The 20,826-nt window shown below is 50.0% G+C and overlaps 2 protein-coding genes across 11 annotated transcripts in view; one reads left to right on the forward strand and one right to left on the reverse strand.

The window, feature by feature from the left end:
* Nucleotides 1–577: 577 nt before the first annotated feature.
* Nucleotides 578–9,366, forward strand: DMAP1 (DNA methyltransferase 1 associated protein 1). 2 transcript variants are annotated; one of them, XM_016123484.2, is made up of 11 exons: nucleotides 578–672; nucleotides 853–998; nucleotides 1,507–1,598; nucleotides 1,859–2,054; nucleotides 7,154–7,312; nucleotides 7,442–7,609; nucleotides 7,830–8,015; nucleotides 8,162–8,233; nucleotides 8,531–8,603; nucleotides 8,741–9,036; nucleotides 9,247–9,366. In XM_016123484.2, exons 2-11 carry the CDS (start codon nucleotides 894–896, stop codon nucleotides 9,304–9,306), a joined length of 1,407 nt encoding a protein of 468 aa, XP_015978970.1. In that variant the 5' UTR covers nucleotides 578–672; nucleotides 853–893; the 3' UTR covers nucleotides 9,307–9,366. The 2 variants fall into 2 exon arrangements, with proteins under 2 accessions (XP_015978970.1, XP_015978972.1); XM_016123486.2 differs by having other exon boundaries at nucleotides 610–672; nucleotides 889–998.
* Nucleotides 9,367–9,771: 405 nt separating this feature from the next.
* The window catches only part of ERI3 (ERI1 exoribonuclease family member 3), a 121,433-nt gene continuing 110,378 nt past the window's right edge, over nucleotides 9,772–20,826 (reverse strand). For all 9 annotated transcript variants that reach the window (XM_036232978.1, XM_016123493.2, XM_016123491.2 and 6 more), the window contains one exon: nucleotides 9,772–10,301. In XM_036232978.1, coding sequence (XP_036088871.1) covers nucleotides 10,219–10,301 — 83 coding nt within the window. In that variant the 3' untranslated portion in view covers nucleotides 9,772–10,218. The remainder of the gene's footprint in view (nucleotides 10,302–20,826) is intronic.

The following is a 20,826-nucleotide window of genomic DNA, read 5'->3' on the forward strand; positions in this document are numbered from 1 at the left end:
CTAATGCTGTTAGCTCCTGGACTACTGAAGCTCCAGAAAGCTGGGCTCCAGGAGAGCCCCAAGTGGTCCTCACCCACAGACTCCTCCCTCAAAGGTGGTGCAAGTCAGGGTCGAGACCTCACTCCATCTTGACAGGCACTTGGGTATCTCCGCTTTGCCTCGTTTCCCTTTTCATCTTCAATGCCTAGCACATATTTAGCACTTAATGAACCGGGGAAGTTAATAACACTAATTCATGTAATAAATGTTACATGAATTATAATATGTTACCGTATTAATGTTTTACATGAATTATCGGTACTTCATTTATGCAGGTAACATTACAATTTCCATTTTACAAATGAAGAAACTAGTTCAGAGAAATTAAGCGACTTCCAAGATCACAAAGCTCTGCGCTTTCTTTTCACTGCCTAAAATGCAACAGAGCAACGTAGAGAAAAAATGCCAGAAAGTACCGCACGAACACCGGCAGGCTAGTGGGAGCCAAGGGCTGTGACAAGTTCCGTGCGGTCAGTAGTTTTCACGCTGGGTTGCCGAACGGCTCCATTTCCACTAAGCACAGACCGGAAGTGTTCCTGTCGGTCGCTTGTCTGATGCGCACGACCGGAAGTTTCTGTCCGCGGCTTTGCTGGGATAAGGGGAGCGGCAGTGCTCTGTGCGGGGGGGTTCCAGGTGCGGAGGTGCTGGGGCTTAGGAGGCAGATGGGGCTGTTAGGGAGACCCAAGTGGTGGGACACAGGCAGAACCCTGACCTGACCTGGGCTACCTTCCTCCTTGCGGCCCGCTTCTTTACCCCGACTCGACTTGGGCTGAAGTGGCTCTGCCCCCTGATCTGAGCCTGGTCCCTCCTCAGGCACTGACCCTTGACCTCGGGGCGCTCCCCCTTCAGGCACGATGGCTACGGGCGCGGATGTGCGGGACATTTTAGAACTTGGCGGCCCAGAGGGGGATGCAGCCTCTGGGACCATCAGCAAGAAGGACATTATCAACCCGGACAAGGTAACAGGGGTGCTTGAGAGTGTTGGGTAGCGGGAGTAGTGACAACGGACGAGAGATGAAGGAGATGATGGGGTGCTACAATTCTAGAGATATGGGCGGTAAAAGGTGCGATATAACGGGACAGAAAATCTGTTACCTCGATGAGATGGGATTGAGGAGGTGGGACAACTGGAAAATGGTGAGAAGAGATGAGAGGACCAAGAGAGTGTGACACTTGTAGAATATTGGGGAAGGGACACCAAGTCAGGGTGACATTCTGGGATATGGTGGCAAAGTATCTTCTACTCTCACAGGTCAGGGCTGTACCCAGGTGAGGTGGGAGTGGGGAGGGAAATGACCTGCTGGGACTAGGGGTGCCCCTGTGAGTGGGTTTCTGTGCCTTTATTATTTGTCAGAGTGTATGTGTCACTGTACCTGTAGATGTTAGTTCAGGGATTGAGCTGGGATAAGGAATTTTCAGGGAAAGGAGTCTAGCCTGTGGCTTCTCTCCTGTGGTTTCCTTCTTCAGAAAAAGTCCAAGAAGTCCTCCGAGACACTGACCTTCAAGAGGCCAGAGGGCATGCACCGGGAGGTCTATGCACTGCTTTACTCTGACAAGAAGCAAGTATTAAAACCCCAGTTCCCCCAAGCTCTGGTCTCTGACCCACCTGCATGTTCCCAAATTTTAGTTTTCTCTGTCAGTTCCATGCTGCCTTTCTTCCCCAGCCAGGACTCCTGCTCGCTTAGTAGGAGGTGGGAGGAGCTCAGTTCTTTCCCTCCAGAACCTGACTTACTTGTTCTAGGGTAGATCAGCAACCCGGGCCCAAAGGCTCTGTACATACCTTCTGACTCTTAACTTTTCACCTAAACCTTGCTGCTAGGGATGCACCCCCACTTCTACCCAGTGACACTGGTCAAGGCTATCGCACAGTGAAGGCCAAGTTGGGCTCCAAGAAGGTACGGCCCTGGAAGTGGATGCCATTCACCAATCCAGCCCGCAAGGATGGAGCTATGTTCTTCCACTGGCGACGGGCAGCTGAGGAGGGCAAAGACTACCCCTTTGCCAGGTTCAATAAGGTGAGCCACCACCATTTAGACATAGGGCAAGGTTGTCCACCCACTCTGAGCCACTCGTGTGAGCTCTCCAGTATCCTAGGGTAGGCTCTAGAGGCATACTCAAGCCTTTGTTTCAACCATGGTTACCTACTTAGTCCTTGTTGCGGATACCTGCAGGGTGGGACCCTGCCCTTTCCTGGACCTGCTCTGGTTTTGGTGGCTTCTCTTGGCCCTTCAAACGTCATTATTTCTTAGAGCTGTGTCCTAGGTGCTCTACCCTTCACACTCTGTATCTTCTCCCTAGCTTCTCATTTACCCTGTGGCTTCAATTACCCTCTGTCTGCTGTTGACCCCAGCTCAATATCTCCAACCCAGAGCAACAGTTCCCACATATCCATTCATTTACTTAACATCTCTTCCTGAATGCCCCACAAGTGCTTCAGATCAAGTAGGTTCTCTCTACTCTCTATCCCCAAACCTATTCCCCATATTAGTGAATGGTACCACTATTCACGCAATTGCCTAAACCAGAAACTTGGGGATCATTTTCAACCTAGTTTCTTTCTTAGCTCTAACTTTATTTCATCAACAATGGGACAAAGAAGGTAAAGGAAGCCAGATCAGAAAAAGGTAAGCAAATAAATTGGATTCTTTCAGGTAAGAGCCATCAATAAAATGAAAGCAGGATATGAATGGGATATGAAATGAGATAAAGAGTGAACTTGTAGGTGTAGCTGTAGTCTCACTTAGATAGGGTGGTCAGGAAGGACCTTTCTGAGAAGGTGGCATTTGAGCTAAACCTCAGTGATAACGGCACCCTAGTCCAAGCTGAATTATCCTTGGTCTAGTTACTGAATCAGATGGAGCAGAGCCTTACCCAGACTCTCCAAGCCAGTGAGAGGCTGGGCGGGGATTGCCTAGGCCACTCTTTAAGCCACTATATAGTATGGCCTCATTCCCTGTAGCCTGGAGCAGCCTAGACTTCCAGCCTGAAAGCACTAGAGGCATGAACCCAGGACTCCCAAGTCCCGACTTCTTTCCTGTCAGCCCAGTACATCTAACTGCACCTGCAGAGCCCTGATGGCTCACAGGCTTCTCAGATTCAGCACATTCAGGTGTGACCCCACATTCTCTCCCTGTGCCTGGTTTTCCTCCATCTCACCACATTCTTTAGGCCCCTCAGGTCCAGTGGACGGAGAGGCTGGAGATGTAAGATTGAGAAGGGACAATGAGAGGTGAGGCATTTGAGGCAATGGGAGGGAAGGCTGGATGAGACCATTTGAGGTGAAGACAAAAGAATGTCCATTTTGCATTTAGTAAATACTACTACATTCCAAGCCAAGCCCTAGTCGTTGAGGGCACAAAAAATGAATCAGACACAATATCTGCCCTTGAAAAACTCTCCATATTGAGGAGGAGAGAGGGGAAGGTACAGGCAATTACAATTTGGTGGGATACGTGCTATTTTGGAAGGACCCGAAGGTCATGGAAGCTTCCTGGAAAAGTCAGCTCGAGTTGAGTGTTTGAAGGATGTCACCAGATGATATTAGGAAAGGAATGCCGTTGTTTTATTTTCAGGCAGAGGGGGCAGCATGAGCAAAGGCATACATTAAAAAGCAGTCATATGTATGGGATGCCATGGGCACTTCCCTGTTAATGAAGCTTAAAACTCAAGGTAGAACATGGTGAGAGATGAGGCCTGAGAGGTCAGTCAGCAGGAGTCAGGTCAGGCAGGCTCAGGAATTTGGGTGGGCTTTGCTCTGATGTCTTTGGGTAGCCACTGACAGATTTTGAGTAGTGTCCGGATCAAATTTCAGTTTTTACGAAGATCATGGTGACTACAGGTAGAGAATGAAGTCAGAATTAAGTGAACTAATGATCTCTCCGATATTGCTTATTCCTGGGGTCTCGTTCTTAGTCCGTGGTTCCCCAGTTGCTCTCTTGTTCAAGCCAGAAACACAGGATTCACCTTCCCTCACCCCTCACATCCATTTGGAAGTCCTGTGGTTTTTAACTGAAGCCTCAAGTCTATGTCATTTTCTCTACCTTCCACTTGTGCTGTTTTAGTTCAGGCTTCTTCGCTTCTCACCTCCATAATTTCTAAAACCTGCCAGCTGGTCTCCCAGACTCTTATTTCACCCTGTCCTCACTGCAGCCAGGGTGGTCTTTCCAAAAGAGAATCATGACCACTTCACTCTTCTCTTTAAAACTAACCATATTGGCTCCAGTCACCCTCCAGACTCCTTGGCAGGGCACACAAGGCCTGCAGCAGCTGGCCACTGCTGACTCTTACGCGTTTCTCTGTCTGCCCCTTGTTTCCCTAGCATGTCCCTAACTGCCAAACCCCCACACATTAGGCTGTTCTCTCTCATCACTATGTTTGTGTTGCCCCTTCTGCCTAGGATTCCCTCCAACATCTTCCCTCGTCAGTTCTCTTCCATCTACCTTTAAGATTGAACTAGGCTTCATTTACCTCTACACTAACCGACCCTGTCTCTAGGTTCGTTCAGGTGTCACTCATTACACCCTAGGCATACCTTAGTCATCAAACTTGCCACTCTGTACTAAATTGTTTTCTCAACTGGACTGTGAGCTTTGGGAATGAGGCCCCTGTCCATCTTATTTAGCACTGTGTCCCCAGCATAAGTCTAGCAGGCCCCTGATAAATTTTTGTTGAATGAATGAATGGCTCCCTCACTTGACTGTGAGCTCCTTGAGAGCAGGACTAGCTGCACAGTTCCTGAGTATTGTTTTTAACTAAGTGGAATTGAAATGCATAAGAGGGATACTTAACCAAGTTTGGGAAACTAGAGACTTCCCAGAGGAGATGATACCTGGCTGAGATCAAGAGGATGAGAAGTTATCTAGGTAGAAGGAATGTGGAAGTGGAAAGGCATTTCAGGCAAGAACAAAGGCTGATGGGGAGAGTCTGGTATGTCCCAGAAACTGCTAGTCTTGGTTGGAACTTAGGGTCCATGAGGGACAATGGTTGCAGAGAGAGGTCTTTCGCCCCTGTATTCATTGACTGATTCAGTAAATATTCATTGATATTTATAGAGTGCCGGGCCCTGTGCTGAACCTGGATGGTAGGAAGTGAACCAGACAGCTCTTGCTCTTGAGAACTATGCAAATGATCTAGAAGGCACTTTTTAGAGTAGTGGGGATCTTTGGAAAGGCTTAAAAAAAGGAATGGGTGGGTGACATGATCAGATATACATTCTAAAAATGCTTCACAAATTATCTGGTGGAGGAATTTATTTTTATTTTTCAATATTATTTTATATTTAAGTGTACATCATAGTGGTTCGACATTTATGTAATTTACAAAGTGAGTCCCTCATTAGTCTAGTACCTACCTGGCACAGTACAGTTATTACAAATTATTGACCGTTTTCTCTATGCCGTACTTTACATCCCCATGAATATTTTGTAACTACCAATTTGTGCTTCTTAATCCCTTCACCTTTTTCATCCAACCCCCCCAACCCCTCCCATCTAGCAATCAACAGTTTATTCTCCGTATTTATGAGTCTTTGTTTTATTCATTTATTTTGTTCTTTAGATTCCACATATAAAAAATCATAGTATTTGTCTTTCTCTGACTTATTTCACTTAGCATAATACCCTCTAGGTCCATCCATGTCTTTGCAAATGATAAGATTTCACTTTTTGTATGTCTGAATAACATTCTAGTAATAAGGAATCTAAAACAATTTTTTCCAATCCATCAGATTGATAAGGATAGTAAAATTACAAGACAAAATACAAGTTCGTGTTTCTTCATATTAGATTCAGCAGTGTATAACTGTTGTAAAATTATTATGAAGGTTTCTAAATGCCTACTCTCAATTTCCATACTTAACCATACACCAGTGATTACAAGTTGCAAACAGCACTGGTCTGCAGGTTGTCCTTTAAGCAGCACTGTTCAGAGAGATGCCATCTTGGCTGCAGATGGAGAATTGCTGGGGGGAGGATTGAATGGAGGCAGAAATACCATGGGAGACTACTTCTCTGATTCAGGCAAGTGGTAGTGTGATCTGAACTGGGATGTTGTAGTGGAGATTCTGGAGGTCAAAGTGACAGATTCGGGGAAGGGGAGAGGTCAAGGGTAAAGGTAGGAGTTAAAGATGCCTCCCAGGTTCTAGCAAGGGCATCTGGGTTAGGTAATGGTGGCAGTGACTGAGATCCAGACGAGGAGATTTAAGTTTCAGGAAGGGTGATGAGCGTAGTACTGAACATATCAAGTTTTTTAGTTTTTTTAAACTGAGGTATTAATTGACATAACATTATTTGAAGTGTACAACAATAATTTGATATTTATATATATTGAAAAATGATCGTAAGTCTAGTTAACCTGTCATCTGAATATATTAAGTTTGAGATATATGTGGGACCTCCAGCAGGAGATGTCCAAGAGGCTGTTGGAATTAACAGTCTTGAGAGCAAGTTCAGAGCCACTGTGGTCTTTGATAGAGAAAAGAAACTTCCCTAGCACTGACTCCTTTCTGGGTTCTCTGACTGAGAGACCCAGATGGTGCTGTTTGTCCCTGAGGGAGGTCTTGGGGACAGTACTTGGGAGAGGGGAAGGAGGGGCATGGGCAGTGGAATAGGATTCAGGCACCTTTTCTGTATCTTATGTATGTGACCTTGGCCAGCTCTGAGGAAGCTGCAAGTCTCATTGTCACCACTGGGTGGCAGAAGTGCTTCAGACAAGTATGTTTCATAGACTAGGGGAGCCTGGTCTTCTCTCTAGTATTTAGCCATCTGCCCTACTCCAGAGTTGACCTTTGGACTCCACAGAAGCTCTTACACGTGGGCTCCTCACCTTACCCATGGGGGCAGGAACATAGATGCTATTACTGGGGCTCTGGAGCTGAAGCATGATGGCATTGCCCTGGAAGTGATCGCAGAGGCAGGCTCAGTCCTAGCGCCTGCCAGGGTCTCTGGTCAAGCAGATAGTTTCTTTCCTCACTCTGTTCAGGGCCCCAGGAGAGGATTTGCTTTTATCCAGCCCAGGATTGGCAATAAATAAGAAGGGCTGTGGTCATAGGGGGCTGGAGCCCACTGGACGTGACACAACATGGGCATGCCCCTACTCTGTCCCTCTGTGCCAACAGACTGTGCAGGTACCCGTGTATTCAGAGCAGGAGTACCAGCTGTATCTTCATGATGACGCTTGGACTAAGGCAGAAACTGATCACCTCTTTGACCTCAGTCGCCGCTTTGACCTTCGTTTTGTAGTCATCCATGACCGGTATGACCACCAGCAGTTCAAGGTGAGCCGTTTTGTATTTGCATGTGCGCACAACCCCCAGGCCTGGTAAGCCCACTACCTTTATGCAGTCCCTTCCACGTGCCTCTGAGTATTCATCCGTCTTGTTCCCACCCCCCGCCTTCATCCTTAGAAGCGTTCTGTGGAGGATTTGAAGGAGCGGTACTACCACATCTGTGCCAAGCTTGCTAATGTGCGGGCTGTGCCAGGCACAGATCTCAAGATGCCAGTATTTGATGCTGGACATGAACGACGGCGGAAGGAACAGCTGGAGCGTCTCTACAACCGGACCCCAGAGCAGGTCAGCACTAAGCCCCACACTCTCCTCCATGCCCCCAAACCCACTGCCCTCAACTCCCTCACCCTTCCGGTCTCCCAGTGGTTGGTACCTGTGTGCCCCTCCATAGCCCTTCACTTCCCTCATGATCTCTTCCATCTCAGATTCCCTCACAGACAGCCCTGTCTACCCTCACTTCCCCGTGTGCCTTCACATACTTCTTAGCATCTCTTAACTCTCCCAGGTGGCGGAGGAGGAGTACCTGCTGCAGGAGCTGCGCAAGATCGAGGCCCGGAAGAAGGAGCGGGAGAAGCGCAGTCAGGACCTGCAGAAGCTGATAACGGCGGCAGACACCACTGCAGAGCAGCGGCGCACCGAACGCAAGGCTCCCAAGAAGAAGCTACCCCAGAAAAAGGAGGCTGAGAAGCCGGTGTGGGGACTTACGTCAGCTCAGCTCAGGGTGGAGGGGTCACTTAGCACAGGGCTCTGAGGACACCCAGAACTGGCAGTGTGCTGGGATTAACATGGGGCCCTCTCCCCGTGACACCTTGGTCTCCATAACTCCTTCTCCCCCAGGCCGTTCCTGAGACTGCAGGCATCAAGTTTCCAGACTTCAAGTCCGCAGGTGTCACGCTGCGGAGTCAGCGGGTACGTGTGTCACCTCCTTCAACATGTGGGGGCCCTAGGCGCTCTGCAGCCTGAGTGCAGGCCACAGGGCTGGAGCAATGGGAGAGGTGCTGCCATGAGCCGCAGGTAGAGGTGACCTCAGGGGGATGTGGCCAGGCTGAGGTCACAACTTCTACTATATTCCACTTGCTATTTCCTTTTCTGACTCAGAGCTGTCTCCAGGGGTTAATAATCTCTCTTCTACTCCCCCACTGCCTTCAGCCCCCTTCATCCTAAGGTGCTTGTGGGGGAGAGGGCTTAGCTGCTGGGTCATTGCAGATGAAGCTGCCAAGCTCTGTGGGACAGAAGAAGATCAAGGCCCTGGAACAGATGCTGCTGGAGCTGGGTGTGGGTGAGTGTGGAGGCCGGGCTCCAGGGGAGCTACCTGCCTGAGCCTGTGGATAAAGGCAGGGGGAGGCTGGGCAGCGGGAGGGCAATTCCTTCCATCATACCCCGGCTCTGCCCTGCCTTGTACCCACCCACCTGCAGAGCTGAGCCCCACACCTACGGAGGAGCTGGTGCACATGTTCAACGAACTGCGGAGTGACTTGGTGCTACTCTATGAGCTCAAGCAGGCCTGTGCCAACTGCGAGTACGAGCTGCAGATGCTGCGGCACCGGCACGAGGCACTGGCACGGGCTGGTGTGCTGGGAGGCCCCGCCACACCAGCATCGGGCCCTGCCCCGGCCTCTGCTGAGTCAGCAGTCCCTGAACCCGGTCTCGGCTCTGACTCCACCAAGGACACCATCATTGACGTGGTGGGCGCACCTCTCACGCCCAATTCGGTAAGAGCCTGTACCGGCTGGGAGAGTACGAACTGGCCCTGCATGTGAGTGGCGCACGTGTGTGTGTACGGGCTCCACTCCCTCTAGTGTCTGCAGTGGGAATTGTCACTCTGAGGGGTTCTGAGATGGGAGTGGGTGGCCAGTGGGCATCACCTTCCCTGAATCAGGCCTCGGGGGCCATTGACCTCAACACCTTCTGTGTCTCCTCAGAGGAAGCGACGGGAATCGGCCTCTAGCTCCTCTTCTGTGAAGAAAGCCAAGAAACCGTGAGGGGCCACGTGGGGCGTGGGCAATGCTGCTATGTAAATAGAGCTGCTGAGTTGGACTGGACTGCGTCCTTTTCCTTCCCACTACTTCTGATGGCCTTGGTTGGGAGGGTGGGCAGGAGGGGGTCACCACACCCACTTCACGGGGGCGGCATTGGGGCTTGCCTGCACGGAGGCCCTTAGCAGCCCTCTAACCACTAACCACTGCCAGTGTTGCCCAAACACGTGTGCCTGGGAACACCCACGGTTCTACACTCGACAGCTCACGACCAGCAGCTTCAAAGAGCCTCGTGCTCAGACAGGCCCCAGGGCCCTGTGCACATTCAGTGTGGGTATCACAGGTACTCACGCCCGTGACCACCAACCACACTGGTGGTCTTGAGCACCGAGCAGTCTGGAACACACTCCAACCCCTATCCCTTTAACAGTGTCAGGCACAGCACACCTGGTCCATACACACACCCAAGGCCTCGTTTCCCCGACTTTATTCAGTGGCACGTTCACAGCCGGGATGGGGTGGACACAGGGTGGGGCCTGACCTGTCCTGGAGCCCTGGGGGCACCGCACACCATGCACTATGGATGGGAGGGGGCACAGGGGGGCTTGGTGGCCCCAGTAGAAGCCTGTGTACCAGGGAGGAGGTGGTGAGTACCTGGGTCGCCCTAGCCCAGGCCCACAATGGGAAGGGCTAATACTGGGCTGAGGTTGAGGGGTGGGGGCGGGGGGCACAAAGTGTCTGTTCCAGAGGGGCCAAGTGGCCAAGCCCTTACCTAGGGCACTAGCCCACATGGCAGGCTGGGGGACACTCTGGATGTAGAGCTGTGCCACTCTCCCTTTTCCCCTCTTGTGAGGGAGAGGAGGGTTCTGGGCTGGGCCAAGCAGCTACCCTGTCCTGTCCCATCCCATCCTCAGCCAATCAGAACGGCTTCGACGTCTGCTTGAAGATGAAGCCTCGATATGCAAGTGTCTTCATGATGTTGGCAATGTTCTTGCAGTCATCTAAAAAGAGAAAGAGAAGACATTTAGGTGGGCCCCACCCTTCCCCTCCATATCCAGAAGTGGTCTTACAGGGGTGGGGGTGGAAAGCAGGGTCAGATTCAGGAGCCACAGACTAAACCAGGGGTCCCATTCCCTGGTGGAGCATCTCCAGCTTCAAGTTGGCCTGGGTGATGCTGGCCCGGCAGGAAGCCTGGTCTCAATGCTTCTCAGTCCCATAATTCATGCTGGAAATTGGCCGGCATGTCCCGCCCCGGCCCCAGTAGTGATATATGGGCGCCGTCGCAGTAAGAAAAAGGCAGAGTAAATGTGTAATTTCTCCCTTGACGGCCCCCGGCCGCTGGGCGATCCTTCTTGTTGCCGCCGCATGGGGACGGCCCGCCCGCCACACTCCGTCTTCCCGCCACCCGCCTTGATGTCTCCATTTCATTACTGTGCGGCCATTCATCACGCCCACGGCCAGGGTGACTTTGCCAGCACTTGCATGTGTGTGGGAGATGTGGCCCAGGCAATAATCACTGGTGACAAGGCACAAGCCTCGGCACTGCTGGGCCAGGGCCCTGGGAAACACCTGCCCTGAGTCCCCCCTGGGCTCATGTGCTCAAACAGCAACCCGCCTGGGCATCTGCTCCTGTGCATTCCCAGACCAGTGGAGCAGGCCCAGGTTCGTGTTCCCCTAATTCTGTGGCCAGCAGCCTTCTACTGGAAACACCTCGGCCCAAGCCCTGCCTCTCCTACCCCGATAGGCTCAAAGCTGGTGCTGGTCAGGCTTCAGCCTTGTCTGGCTGAATCTCAAGTTAAATATGTCTGTCTGCCAGACCCTATCACAGCAGTTTCACAAGCACTGATTCCCATAAGAAACTTCATGCTCAAAACTGTCCTAGAACCGAGGTGGCCTCAGGAACAGGTACTCCAGGGCCTCAGTATCATTGATATGGGCCAGAACTTGTCCCACTATAGTAAGCCTAGGACAGAAACGGCCCAAGTGGCTGGGTTTTTCTATCCCACTGCCCAGAGCTTCCCGTCCCTTCATTTGCCTCTCCTCCGACCCGTCTTCCGCCTCCCATACATGCTCCGGGGCCATTACCAGGGACTCAGCCGCCACCAACCCTCATGGGATCGATGCTGTGATGGCAGAAGTATTGTACATCGATGTCATAATCAGGTGTGGGGGGTGGTAAGGTCAAGGTGGGGTCAGGAGGCCTCTGCAGCTGTCACATAGGGCCCTGTCTCACAGAACTCAACATGAACGTACCCACGGTGGATGTGGGCATGGAGAGGTGACCCAGGACCCAGACATACAAACACCTTGTTCCTCCAGGGACTCGGGGAGCCATGAGGTCTGGTGTGAAGCAGAACAGAGAGAAGACAGATGGGTGGGTAGTGGCGGCCATGGCAACTCCAGACGTGACCCATCCCCGTGGTTTATGGGCCGGACACGAGCCCCGCTCAGCTGAGGCCCCGTCATTTGTCTCCCTTAGTGTGTATGCCTGTGCTGTGGGGGTAGAGAGTGGAGGGAGGGGCCTGCGACAGGAGGAGCTAGGCAGTTTGCAGGAAGGGGAATGGGGCAGGAAGAGTTGTGCAGGAGGGGCAGGGGTAGCAAGGGGGCAGGAAGGGCCCCGAAGTGGAGTTTATGATAGGGCCCAGGGGCTGTGATGGCGCTGTCAAGAGGGGCTCTGATAGGATGATTTTCTTTCCAAATAAGTCTGGCCTTGTCAGGGCACCTCCAATCCGTCCTGCCTTCTGTACTCTGGGGACCATGGCCGCTCTGCATATTAAGAATAAGTCCCCTCGTTATCTGCAATTACCCAGCGGCCACACACCTCATTTCTTCCAACAGAAAAGAAAATTAGTTTTCTATTGACTTCATCTGGCTCCTCCCTTAATGCTGGACAAATTGCTCAATCTGCCTCCCTTGGCCCAAGTGAGAGTGGCCAGCCCCTCTCTTCAGGCCACCAGCCATCCAGTGGGTTAAGCACTGGCCTCCCACCTGTGCCTGGTCCTGAGCGAGGACAAGGTCCATGTGCTCCAGTCTCCGTCCTTGACCTCTCCCCACAAGATGGTTTCAACCACGCTCGAAGCTTCAGCTACCCATAAAATCACGGTCTCCGGCCTGGACCTTTCTCCTGAGCTCCAGACCATAGATCCAAATGCCTCTGGAACACCTCTTTCTAGATATCCATACGAACTCAAAATGTCTTAAGTAACGAACTAATTTTCTTCCCTAAACTTCTTTACTTCCCGTGTTCTCCATCCTAGTGAATGACACATCAAAACACCCAACAAGAAACCTGAGTCAGGCTTGACACGTTGCCCTCTCCCTCACTCCCCAAATCCAATCAAGCATGAAATACAGACTTCATCTTATTTCCTGTCTAGTCATCTACATTCCTTCATTCTGGCAGCCACCCCACTGGCCAGACCCCATCATCTCTTGCTTTTACAATAACCTCTTTTCCCTCTAATCCATTCTCTTATTGCCAAAGTGACCCTTCTTACACAAATCTGACCACATCCTTTCCTCTTTAAAGCCCTTTAAGTGGCAACCCTTGCCCTCAGTTTCAAAATTAGTTTTGAAAGGTAAAGGTAAAGGTAAAGGCCCTGCTGTCTCTTGTCTCACTTCTGCCACTCTCTACCCTCAACCCCTAATCTCAGGGAAACATTTACTTTTATTGGAAAATGACAAAAATGGGCTTTGGAGTCAGACAAACCTGTGTCTAGTCTTAACCTCGCCCACTGGCTGTGTGCCCTGTGGTCAGTGCTCAGTTTCTCCAAATTTCAGGTTCCTTGCTAGCAACGATAATGGATGCTGCCTCAGCATCACTGTGAGGACTGAACAGGTGATGCACCCACACGTCTTTACAGATGCTTTGTTTGGAATACCTCTTCCCTTCTTGAAGGGAAAGCAACGTGCTAGTTTCCTGGATGACCTAATGGTAAGAAAGTGTACAGTGTACAATTTATGGCACGAATTACACAGGGGCCGGCACACTTGATGAAACCAACTGTAATTTGCTCCACCAACTCTGACTACTGGTCCTGTTTATTGGGGATTATGGAATGTAACTTGTTGCGACTGGTCTACTCTAATGAAGAGAGACCCAGATCGGGGAAGACACTTGCTCTAGTTCACCCAGCAAGTCAGTGGTAGAGCAGTTATGAGCTTCCAACACAAGCTTTTCCAGCCCTTGAAGGCTTCCTAAGAGTCAGTGCAACCTACTGATCACTTTAAACAGTCAATGGCAGTTAGAAAATAAGGAAACTGGGCAGAAGCAGAGAGACAGATTTGGGTCTTTCGATAGGCCATAAGCTGAGAGACAGCAGCAGAGTGAGCTTGGTGACAACATGGCTTCTCAGAGCCCTCTCCTCGGAAGCCCTGGGGCCACCTGGGTCAGCAGCCCCACCTTCTGGCACCTTTCACTGAGCTAATGAAGTGGGCCCGAAGCTGTTAAGGGATGGGGGATGGGAGGTCGGCCACAACCTGTGCTCACGCTGGAGGCCTCCAAGAGTAGGTCTTCCTCACCTCCAAATTCTAGAAGACTAAACTGCTTTTATGTTCCTGTAGAGTCATCAACTTGTGACAAAATGGCCCTCTTCTCTTCTCTGTTTGGGCATTGTTCCTAAATGCTGGAAATATTTTTTATATTGACAAGACCATAATGGAAGGGGCGCAGTGGCATAAATCGGGTGAGTGGAGCTAGCACCTAACAGAGAATAAACTTGTTGGCTGGGCCCAAGGGTAGCCCAGTAGCTGCTTGGCAAAGGAGCTGCGAAATGGACTGGCAGCCCAGACTGTCAGGACACCCAGTGAGAGCTCACACAGAACCACCACGTGAGACTGACATGCTCCAGTTAGCTGCACTTGCTGGAAACTGAACAGTAGAGGACAGGAAACAGAGCCTGGGACAGGGCCACCTTCAGGAGGGAAGGGGCCCAAGGAAACTCTTGGAGGGCTGTTCATTCGCGCACTCATTCATTCAGCAAACACACGCCGACACCTTCTGTTCACCAGGTGCACGTGGGCCACGCTGGGCACAGGGCTGCAAGGGCTCTGGCTTCCTGCCCTTGAGGAGCTCAGCGATCGACCTGTGGGTAGTGCAGTGTGAGCAGTGCTGTGAGAAGGAGAGGCACAGAAAAGGCACTCTTTCAGTCTGAGGATCAGGAAAGGGTTCCTAGAAGGACGAGGTTAGAGGTCTGAAGGGCACGTAGGAGGGGTCTAGTCAGCAAGTTGGGGTTGAAGTGGGGGAGATCTCCTCAGCATAGTGAGCAGCACAGGCACATTCTAGAGGGGAAATGTGGCGTGTCCAAAAATTATTAAGTTTAGGAGGTTGTGGGGAGTGATGAAGAGTAAGAGGCAGGGGAGTGGCAAGAGATGAAGCTGGCGTGGTCAGCAGTGACTGGCTTGAGGAAACCCTGAAAAGCCCCAAACACTAAGCTAAGGAGCTTAAGATTTTATTTTTCTAGGAACGATGGGGAGACACTACATTTTAAGGAAGGGCAGGACATGACCAAATCTGAGTTTCAGAATTATCATTTGAGGACTGGAGGGGTTAACTCTGAAGGTAGACACCAATTAGCAGACAGTACTACGTGGCCCAGAACTAGGCCAGCAGCACTGGAGCCAGAAATAGAGACATATCAGTGATGGGGAGAAGTGGATGGAGGCAAGAGATTTTCAGGAAACAGAATGGGCCTTAACGGGGGAACTGGGAAGGCTAGAGGAAGGAGTCTAGGATTTCCACGGGTCTGGGTCTGTCGCTGAGCTCCTCGAGGGCAAGAAGCCACTCCCTGAGATAAGGCAAACTAAGAGAAGGTGCAGGTTTGAGGCAGTGATGAACTTAGCTCTGGATGTACTGTCTTGAGGTTCCTATGGGGCATCTAAACAAATCAGGTATTTCCGTTATGGCTTCTAGGCTTTATATATTGCTTTGAAAGGTCTTCCCTATCCCGGTGTTAATAGAAAACTATCATATTTTCTTCTAATACTTTTCGGTTTTTTTATATTTCACTTTTTAAACTGTCTGGAATTTATTTTTGTATATGGTGATAAATAGAAGATCCAACTTTATTTTTTCCCTTGTGGATATCTAGTTGTCCTATCACCGTTGATTAAACTGTCCGCGCTTTCTTCACCCTTTTGAAATGACGCCTCTATCATCTATACATTTCCCATACATGGGTCTACTGGAGCCAGGAAAGAGAATGGACGTGAAACCATCTTAAGCCACAACACGGGTACAGTTCAGGATACAACAGTGAATGGTAGCTTGGAGAGAAGATGGGATCAAGGCAGTGAATTTAGGTCTGAACCAGCAGAGGGCCCTTGCCTATCCTTACACTCTGGGTTCGAATCCAAACTCCACCACTTAACAACTGTACTTTATTTAACCTCTCTGTGTTTCTATTTCTTCTTCTCTAAAATGGGAATAAAAATAATGATAGTAACTTCTTCCCTCAAAGGGTTGTTATAAAGATGAAATGTGTTTTTATTTGTTAAGTGCTTAAAACAGTTGGCTGGGTTAGTTATTATTATTATTGTTATTCCAGTAATATCCAGTAATAATAGTTATTCCAACAGTAACACTCTGATTGTCCCCAACCCACTGTTTCTTGTCCCAGACATGGCCCACAGTCAGGGCCCCCAGACGGTGCCACCTTGGTCCACCCGACACGTCCCCCCAGACATAAGATTACATCCCTCCACAGACACCGCTCCCACAGACCATTCCCCTTCCCCCCAGACAGGGCCCTTGTAGCCTCAACTCCAAAGTGACCCCTTCTTCAGAGCCCCCCCTCATCCCCCTCCATCCCACTGAGGTGCCCGGAGGTGCCACAGGGCTGATGGTGAAGGATGACGGTGGTTCCACAATAAGGGGAAAAGGCAATTTCATCTTGATTAGCAGGCGATTTCTCTCTCCATAATAAGCGCGCTCCAAATAATTAGCGTGTTTTACGTAATAATGAAATTACAGAAATGCAGTCCACTTATTCAAACAACTCACCATTACCATATTTTTAAATATTAGACTTAATTAGAGTTTATCACTTCAGAGAAGTATGCGGACCGAAGATGTTTTTTAAAAAATCCTCATAAAGTGTTTATTAAGCGCTGGTAAAGCTGGGATAATGATGTGTTTGGAAATTAAGGCAATCAAACACTTACCGCCGCTCCTGGAGGCCGGGCATGGAAATGAGGCCATTACACGCCCATTACCCGCCAGCTCAAAGCCACTTGGGGGGCGGGGAGAGGCTGCGCCTGGCCGAGAGGGCAGAGTGCCCGGAAATGCCGATGCCAACATCCCTCAGCAGCCTGACCAGTAAACACAGCACTGAACCCTTTATGTCACCTACATCGATCGCATTTGGCCACCAGGAGCCGAACTCAGACTTAGCCAGGCAAATGACTGGATTGGTCCCAAATGCCAAAGACGACACCCAAGACCCACACCAATCCGGACTACCAGTTATGGCAGGATACGCCAACTCCATTCAAAGCCCAGTGCATACTGGGACAGAAGCTAGGTTGGGCAGCCAGAGAGGTCAGTGAGAGGAGATGGAAGCTGAGTTAGCTATAGAGCCAGAGCAGATCCACTCCCTACCCAGGCCACACAGGAAGGGGCAGCTAGGGTGGTGGGGGAGGGTCTAGGAGGAGGCTGGGGGCTGGGCAGGTAGCCGAAGATGCCACTAAAGATGCTGAGGCTCAGGGACACACCCGGGGAGTGACCCGCATCAGGAAAAACAGGCAAGAAGGGTGGCAGGAGAGGTGCTGGTGGCTCCAGGCCCCATTTATCCCGGTGAATAACTAATTCCAGAATTTATAGTGCTGGGTTTTTGTTCTGTGGCCATTTATATCTGCGAGGGGAGGAAATGAAGAGGCAGCGCGGACGCCACATCTTTCTGTGTTATTGCTTGTCTGCCATTTGCAAATCATTATTAATTGTGGGCCCGGGTGGCGGGCCGGGCGGGGGCCGGGCTCGGTACATCCACATAGCTCTTCATCAAGGACCCCAGCCGCTGCCCCAGAGAGCCAATTACCCCGCCCTGATTGGGATCAGATAAAGAGGGAATTTTTACAAATTAGGGAATAAATAGAATTTCCACACAGGGCGCGGGCAGGACCTGAGAGGCTGTAATGAAAAACCATCCGTCACCATCAGTGGCCTGGGCACGCGGCCCCGGCACTCCCTCCCCTTGCGGGCCCGCCCCAACGCTCAGGGGCCTGGGCGTACAGGTCTGAGGGCACCCCCCAACCCCTCCGAAGCCCAGAAGCAGGGAGAAGAGTTCGCCGGTGGGGTGTATGCACCCTCTGGGCTGAAGAGGCCTAGGCCCCAGCTTTGCTACTGTTCCTAGTACTGCTTCCCCATCCCTGTCTGCCTCTCCCTCAGGGTCTTGACAAGGAGACTGAGGCAGTCCTGAGAAAGGTGGGAGCTAGGGGACCACAGGGCAAGGACCACGTCCATGCCCCTACAGCTACGGCAGCCCTTGGGCAGAACCCCAGCCCTGTGGACCACTCACTCTGGGCTCCCATTAGCGCTCCTCCCCTTGGATCATTAAATATGTATATCTTATTACACGCCTTGTTAGAGTATCGAGCTCTATTGACTGATGATAAATCCTGAGCCTCGTCCTGGCCATAAATTTATCTGGAGATGATGAAGACTCAATAATCTAGTCAGGCAGATAATATCATCGGGCCTTAAAAAAGATCATTACATTATATGTCAGAATTAAAAGTGAAATACGCCGTAGTAACAAGGCGGCTGCTCTGGCCATTACAACGGGTGCCCGTCTCCCCCCACTCATTCCCGGCCAAGGCCCCATCCAGGTAGAGGGGCCAAGAAGCCTCACCCTCCTCCTGGCTCTGGGATGCGACAGCAGAAGTGCCAGAGGATAGCCAGATACCATAAGGCCATGTGAAGGGGACCTAGCTGGGGAGGGGTAAAGGAAAGAGCTGGCTACAGAGAACAGCTAGTATCATTTCCTCATCTGCCACACCTGGCAGCCACGTCTGCCCCAACCAAACTGTCACCTTAACCTGTCCCCAAGAAGTCTCCTGTGGGACTGTCTTCTGGGGGTCCTTGAGCGGCTTCCCCCTCCTGAATGGCCTGACCAACCAGGGCAGATCCTTTCCAGAATGGAGAGAGAGAGGTTAGGCTACTTGCCTGTGCCATCCCAGGCACCTGTGACGTGGTCCCAGACCTATATGCCGGCAGCCTATTTGGAGCCTTCCTTGTGAGTAAGTACTATCGGTCCAGACCATGGGCAGTGCCTTCCTGAGAGACTTGCCTGTCACAGCCTCTACATCCTGTCTTTGAGAAATCTGCTGCCAGTCTCTTGGTTCTTTGACTTCAGTACTAATGACCTTTCCCATTGTACCTTAATTCTACCATTTTCAGAGTCATACCCTCAACCTTTTTAACTGCTCTTCCTTTGAAATATTAAATTCAAATATGCCTAGTTTCTGACAATAATATACTTTTTCTTTCATCTCATTGGAAACTTGAAACCATTTACACCGCTACTCTTTCCGTATGCATTATCCTTGCTGCCTTCACCCTTTTCCCTTTCCAGTTTTGATCACTTACCCAAAAGCCCTTCCCCTTTTGCCAGGCTGGCAGAGCCCACTCCTCCCTCGTGTGACCAGGGTGACTGCTCCGTGGTCTGGGCCATTTGCGATGACCATATTCCCCTTGCCAGTCACTGATTCAGGGGTAGCCATGTGTTCTGGCTACTGAGACAGGAGGGTAAGTTTGCTAAAAGATCTTCATGGAAAATTTCTTTCCTCTTAAGAGAAGCAAGAGGGGAAAATAGCCCTTTATATTCTGCTGGATATTTTCATGTCTGGACTGCAGAAGCCTTCGTCCAGCCTTGAGGGGAGTAAGCTTACAAAGAACATGCTGAAGATGAAAGAACAAAAAAAAACGGAAAAAAAATCTGGGTTCTTGATGACATTGCTGAGATGCTGAATCAACCAACCCTAGAATGACCTTACCTCCAAACTTTTGTGAGGTAATAAATCCTCTTATTCTTTAAAATATTTTAAATTAGGTGTTTTTCTTCTGGTTGCCAAAAGGACACTAACTGATATCGAATATAAAGGTCGAAAAAAGAATAACACGACAAATGGATCCTCTAAGGCAAATGTGGCTTACGTTATAGGATGGAGGAGGTAGGACAAAGGGCAAGGAAGAGACTGCTCTTTCAGGCTAGGAAGACAGTAACCCTTGTTATTGTCTCTATACATTTGATAAAATTGTTTTCTGTTATATATCAGGATACAGATCATGTTACTAAAAAGGCTAAAAGAGTCACATTTAGACAGGAACCCATGTGAAAACAGAGAAGGAAAAAAAAAATACAACTGTTGGCTTGCAATCTAAGCTCCATAGCTCAACAAAGTCATCAGAGAGACTTGGGCTTCTTCTTTCTGCCTTGCCCTTCTCAGCATGTTGTTTCCAATTTCCAAGTTATCTCATGGTCCAGAATGGCTGCTGGAGCTCCAACCATCACACTCACATTTTATGAATGAGGAAGAAGGAAAAAGCAAGAATAATGTACTGTCTAGTTGAGTCATTGTTCCTGGAGGTCCCACACAACAATTTCTTTTATCTCACTGGACAGAACTCAAAGACATAACCATAATTAGCTGTATGAGAAACTAAAAAAATTAGTCTTTTAACTGGGCACACATGGCTGCCTCTAATTATATAGGGGCTCTATTTAGTGAGGAAGGACAATGGGTTTTGGGTGTGTACTAAGTGCTTCTGTCCTAGCAACTTAAATGATCCACCTCACTTTGGAGCTTGGATTCCATGGTCTATCATTTCAATTCTCTCCTGCCAATATTCTTAATTCTCTTTCTCCCTTTTCCTTCCATCATACTTGTACGGAAAAGCCCAAGCTCTGCCTTCTCTATGTCTGCATCTGGGTTGAATGTGATTAGAGAAAACCACGACCATGTAGATTCATGTCACTCATAAAATCACAGTCATCAACCTCAACTGGGTGTAGAAAACTGCCCTGCCAATCTGGTCAGTGTGAGCACTCTCCCCTTTTCCCTAGTGACAGTTTCAGATTTTCTTTACCTCCCACAATCTGAAATCCCCTACCCCCGATATCATCCCTGGCCCCCTCTCCTACACACTCATCTCCTATGTCATAGGCGACGCAGAAGCCCCTCTCCGGCAGCTGTCAGAACACATGGCCGGTCCTCTCTCCTCCTCCCGGTACGAGAAGACTCATCCTAATGTCACTTCTGAAGCTCATCCTTCTGCTTCACCTGGGTTTTTACTGCCTTTTCGGGGGCCTTACATTGTAAGTAACCAACCCCCTTTCTTGCTGATATAGCTTCAAATTGTTTCTTCTGCATTGGTTCTTTTACATTAGCACGTAAGTAAATTAAATCTCTATTTTAAAAACCAACCTCCCCTTTACCCCCTTTTCCACGGGGCTAGTACCCAACCTGTCCTTCTTTTCAGAGCCAAACTTCAGATTTGTTAACACTCACGGCCTCGTTTTCTCATCTCCC

Source organism: Rousettus aegyptiacus, unplaced genomic scaffold (genome assembly GCF_014176215.1).
Source record: "Rousettus aegyptiacus isolate mRouAeg1 unplaced genomic scaffold, mRouAeg1.p scaffold_m13_p_1, whole genome shotgun sequence".
In the NCBI taxonomy this organism is placed as follows: Eukaryota; Metazoa; Chordata; class Mammalia; order Chiroptera; family Pteropodidae; genus Rousettus; species Rousettus aegyptiacus.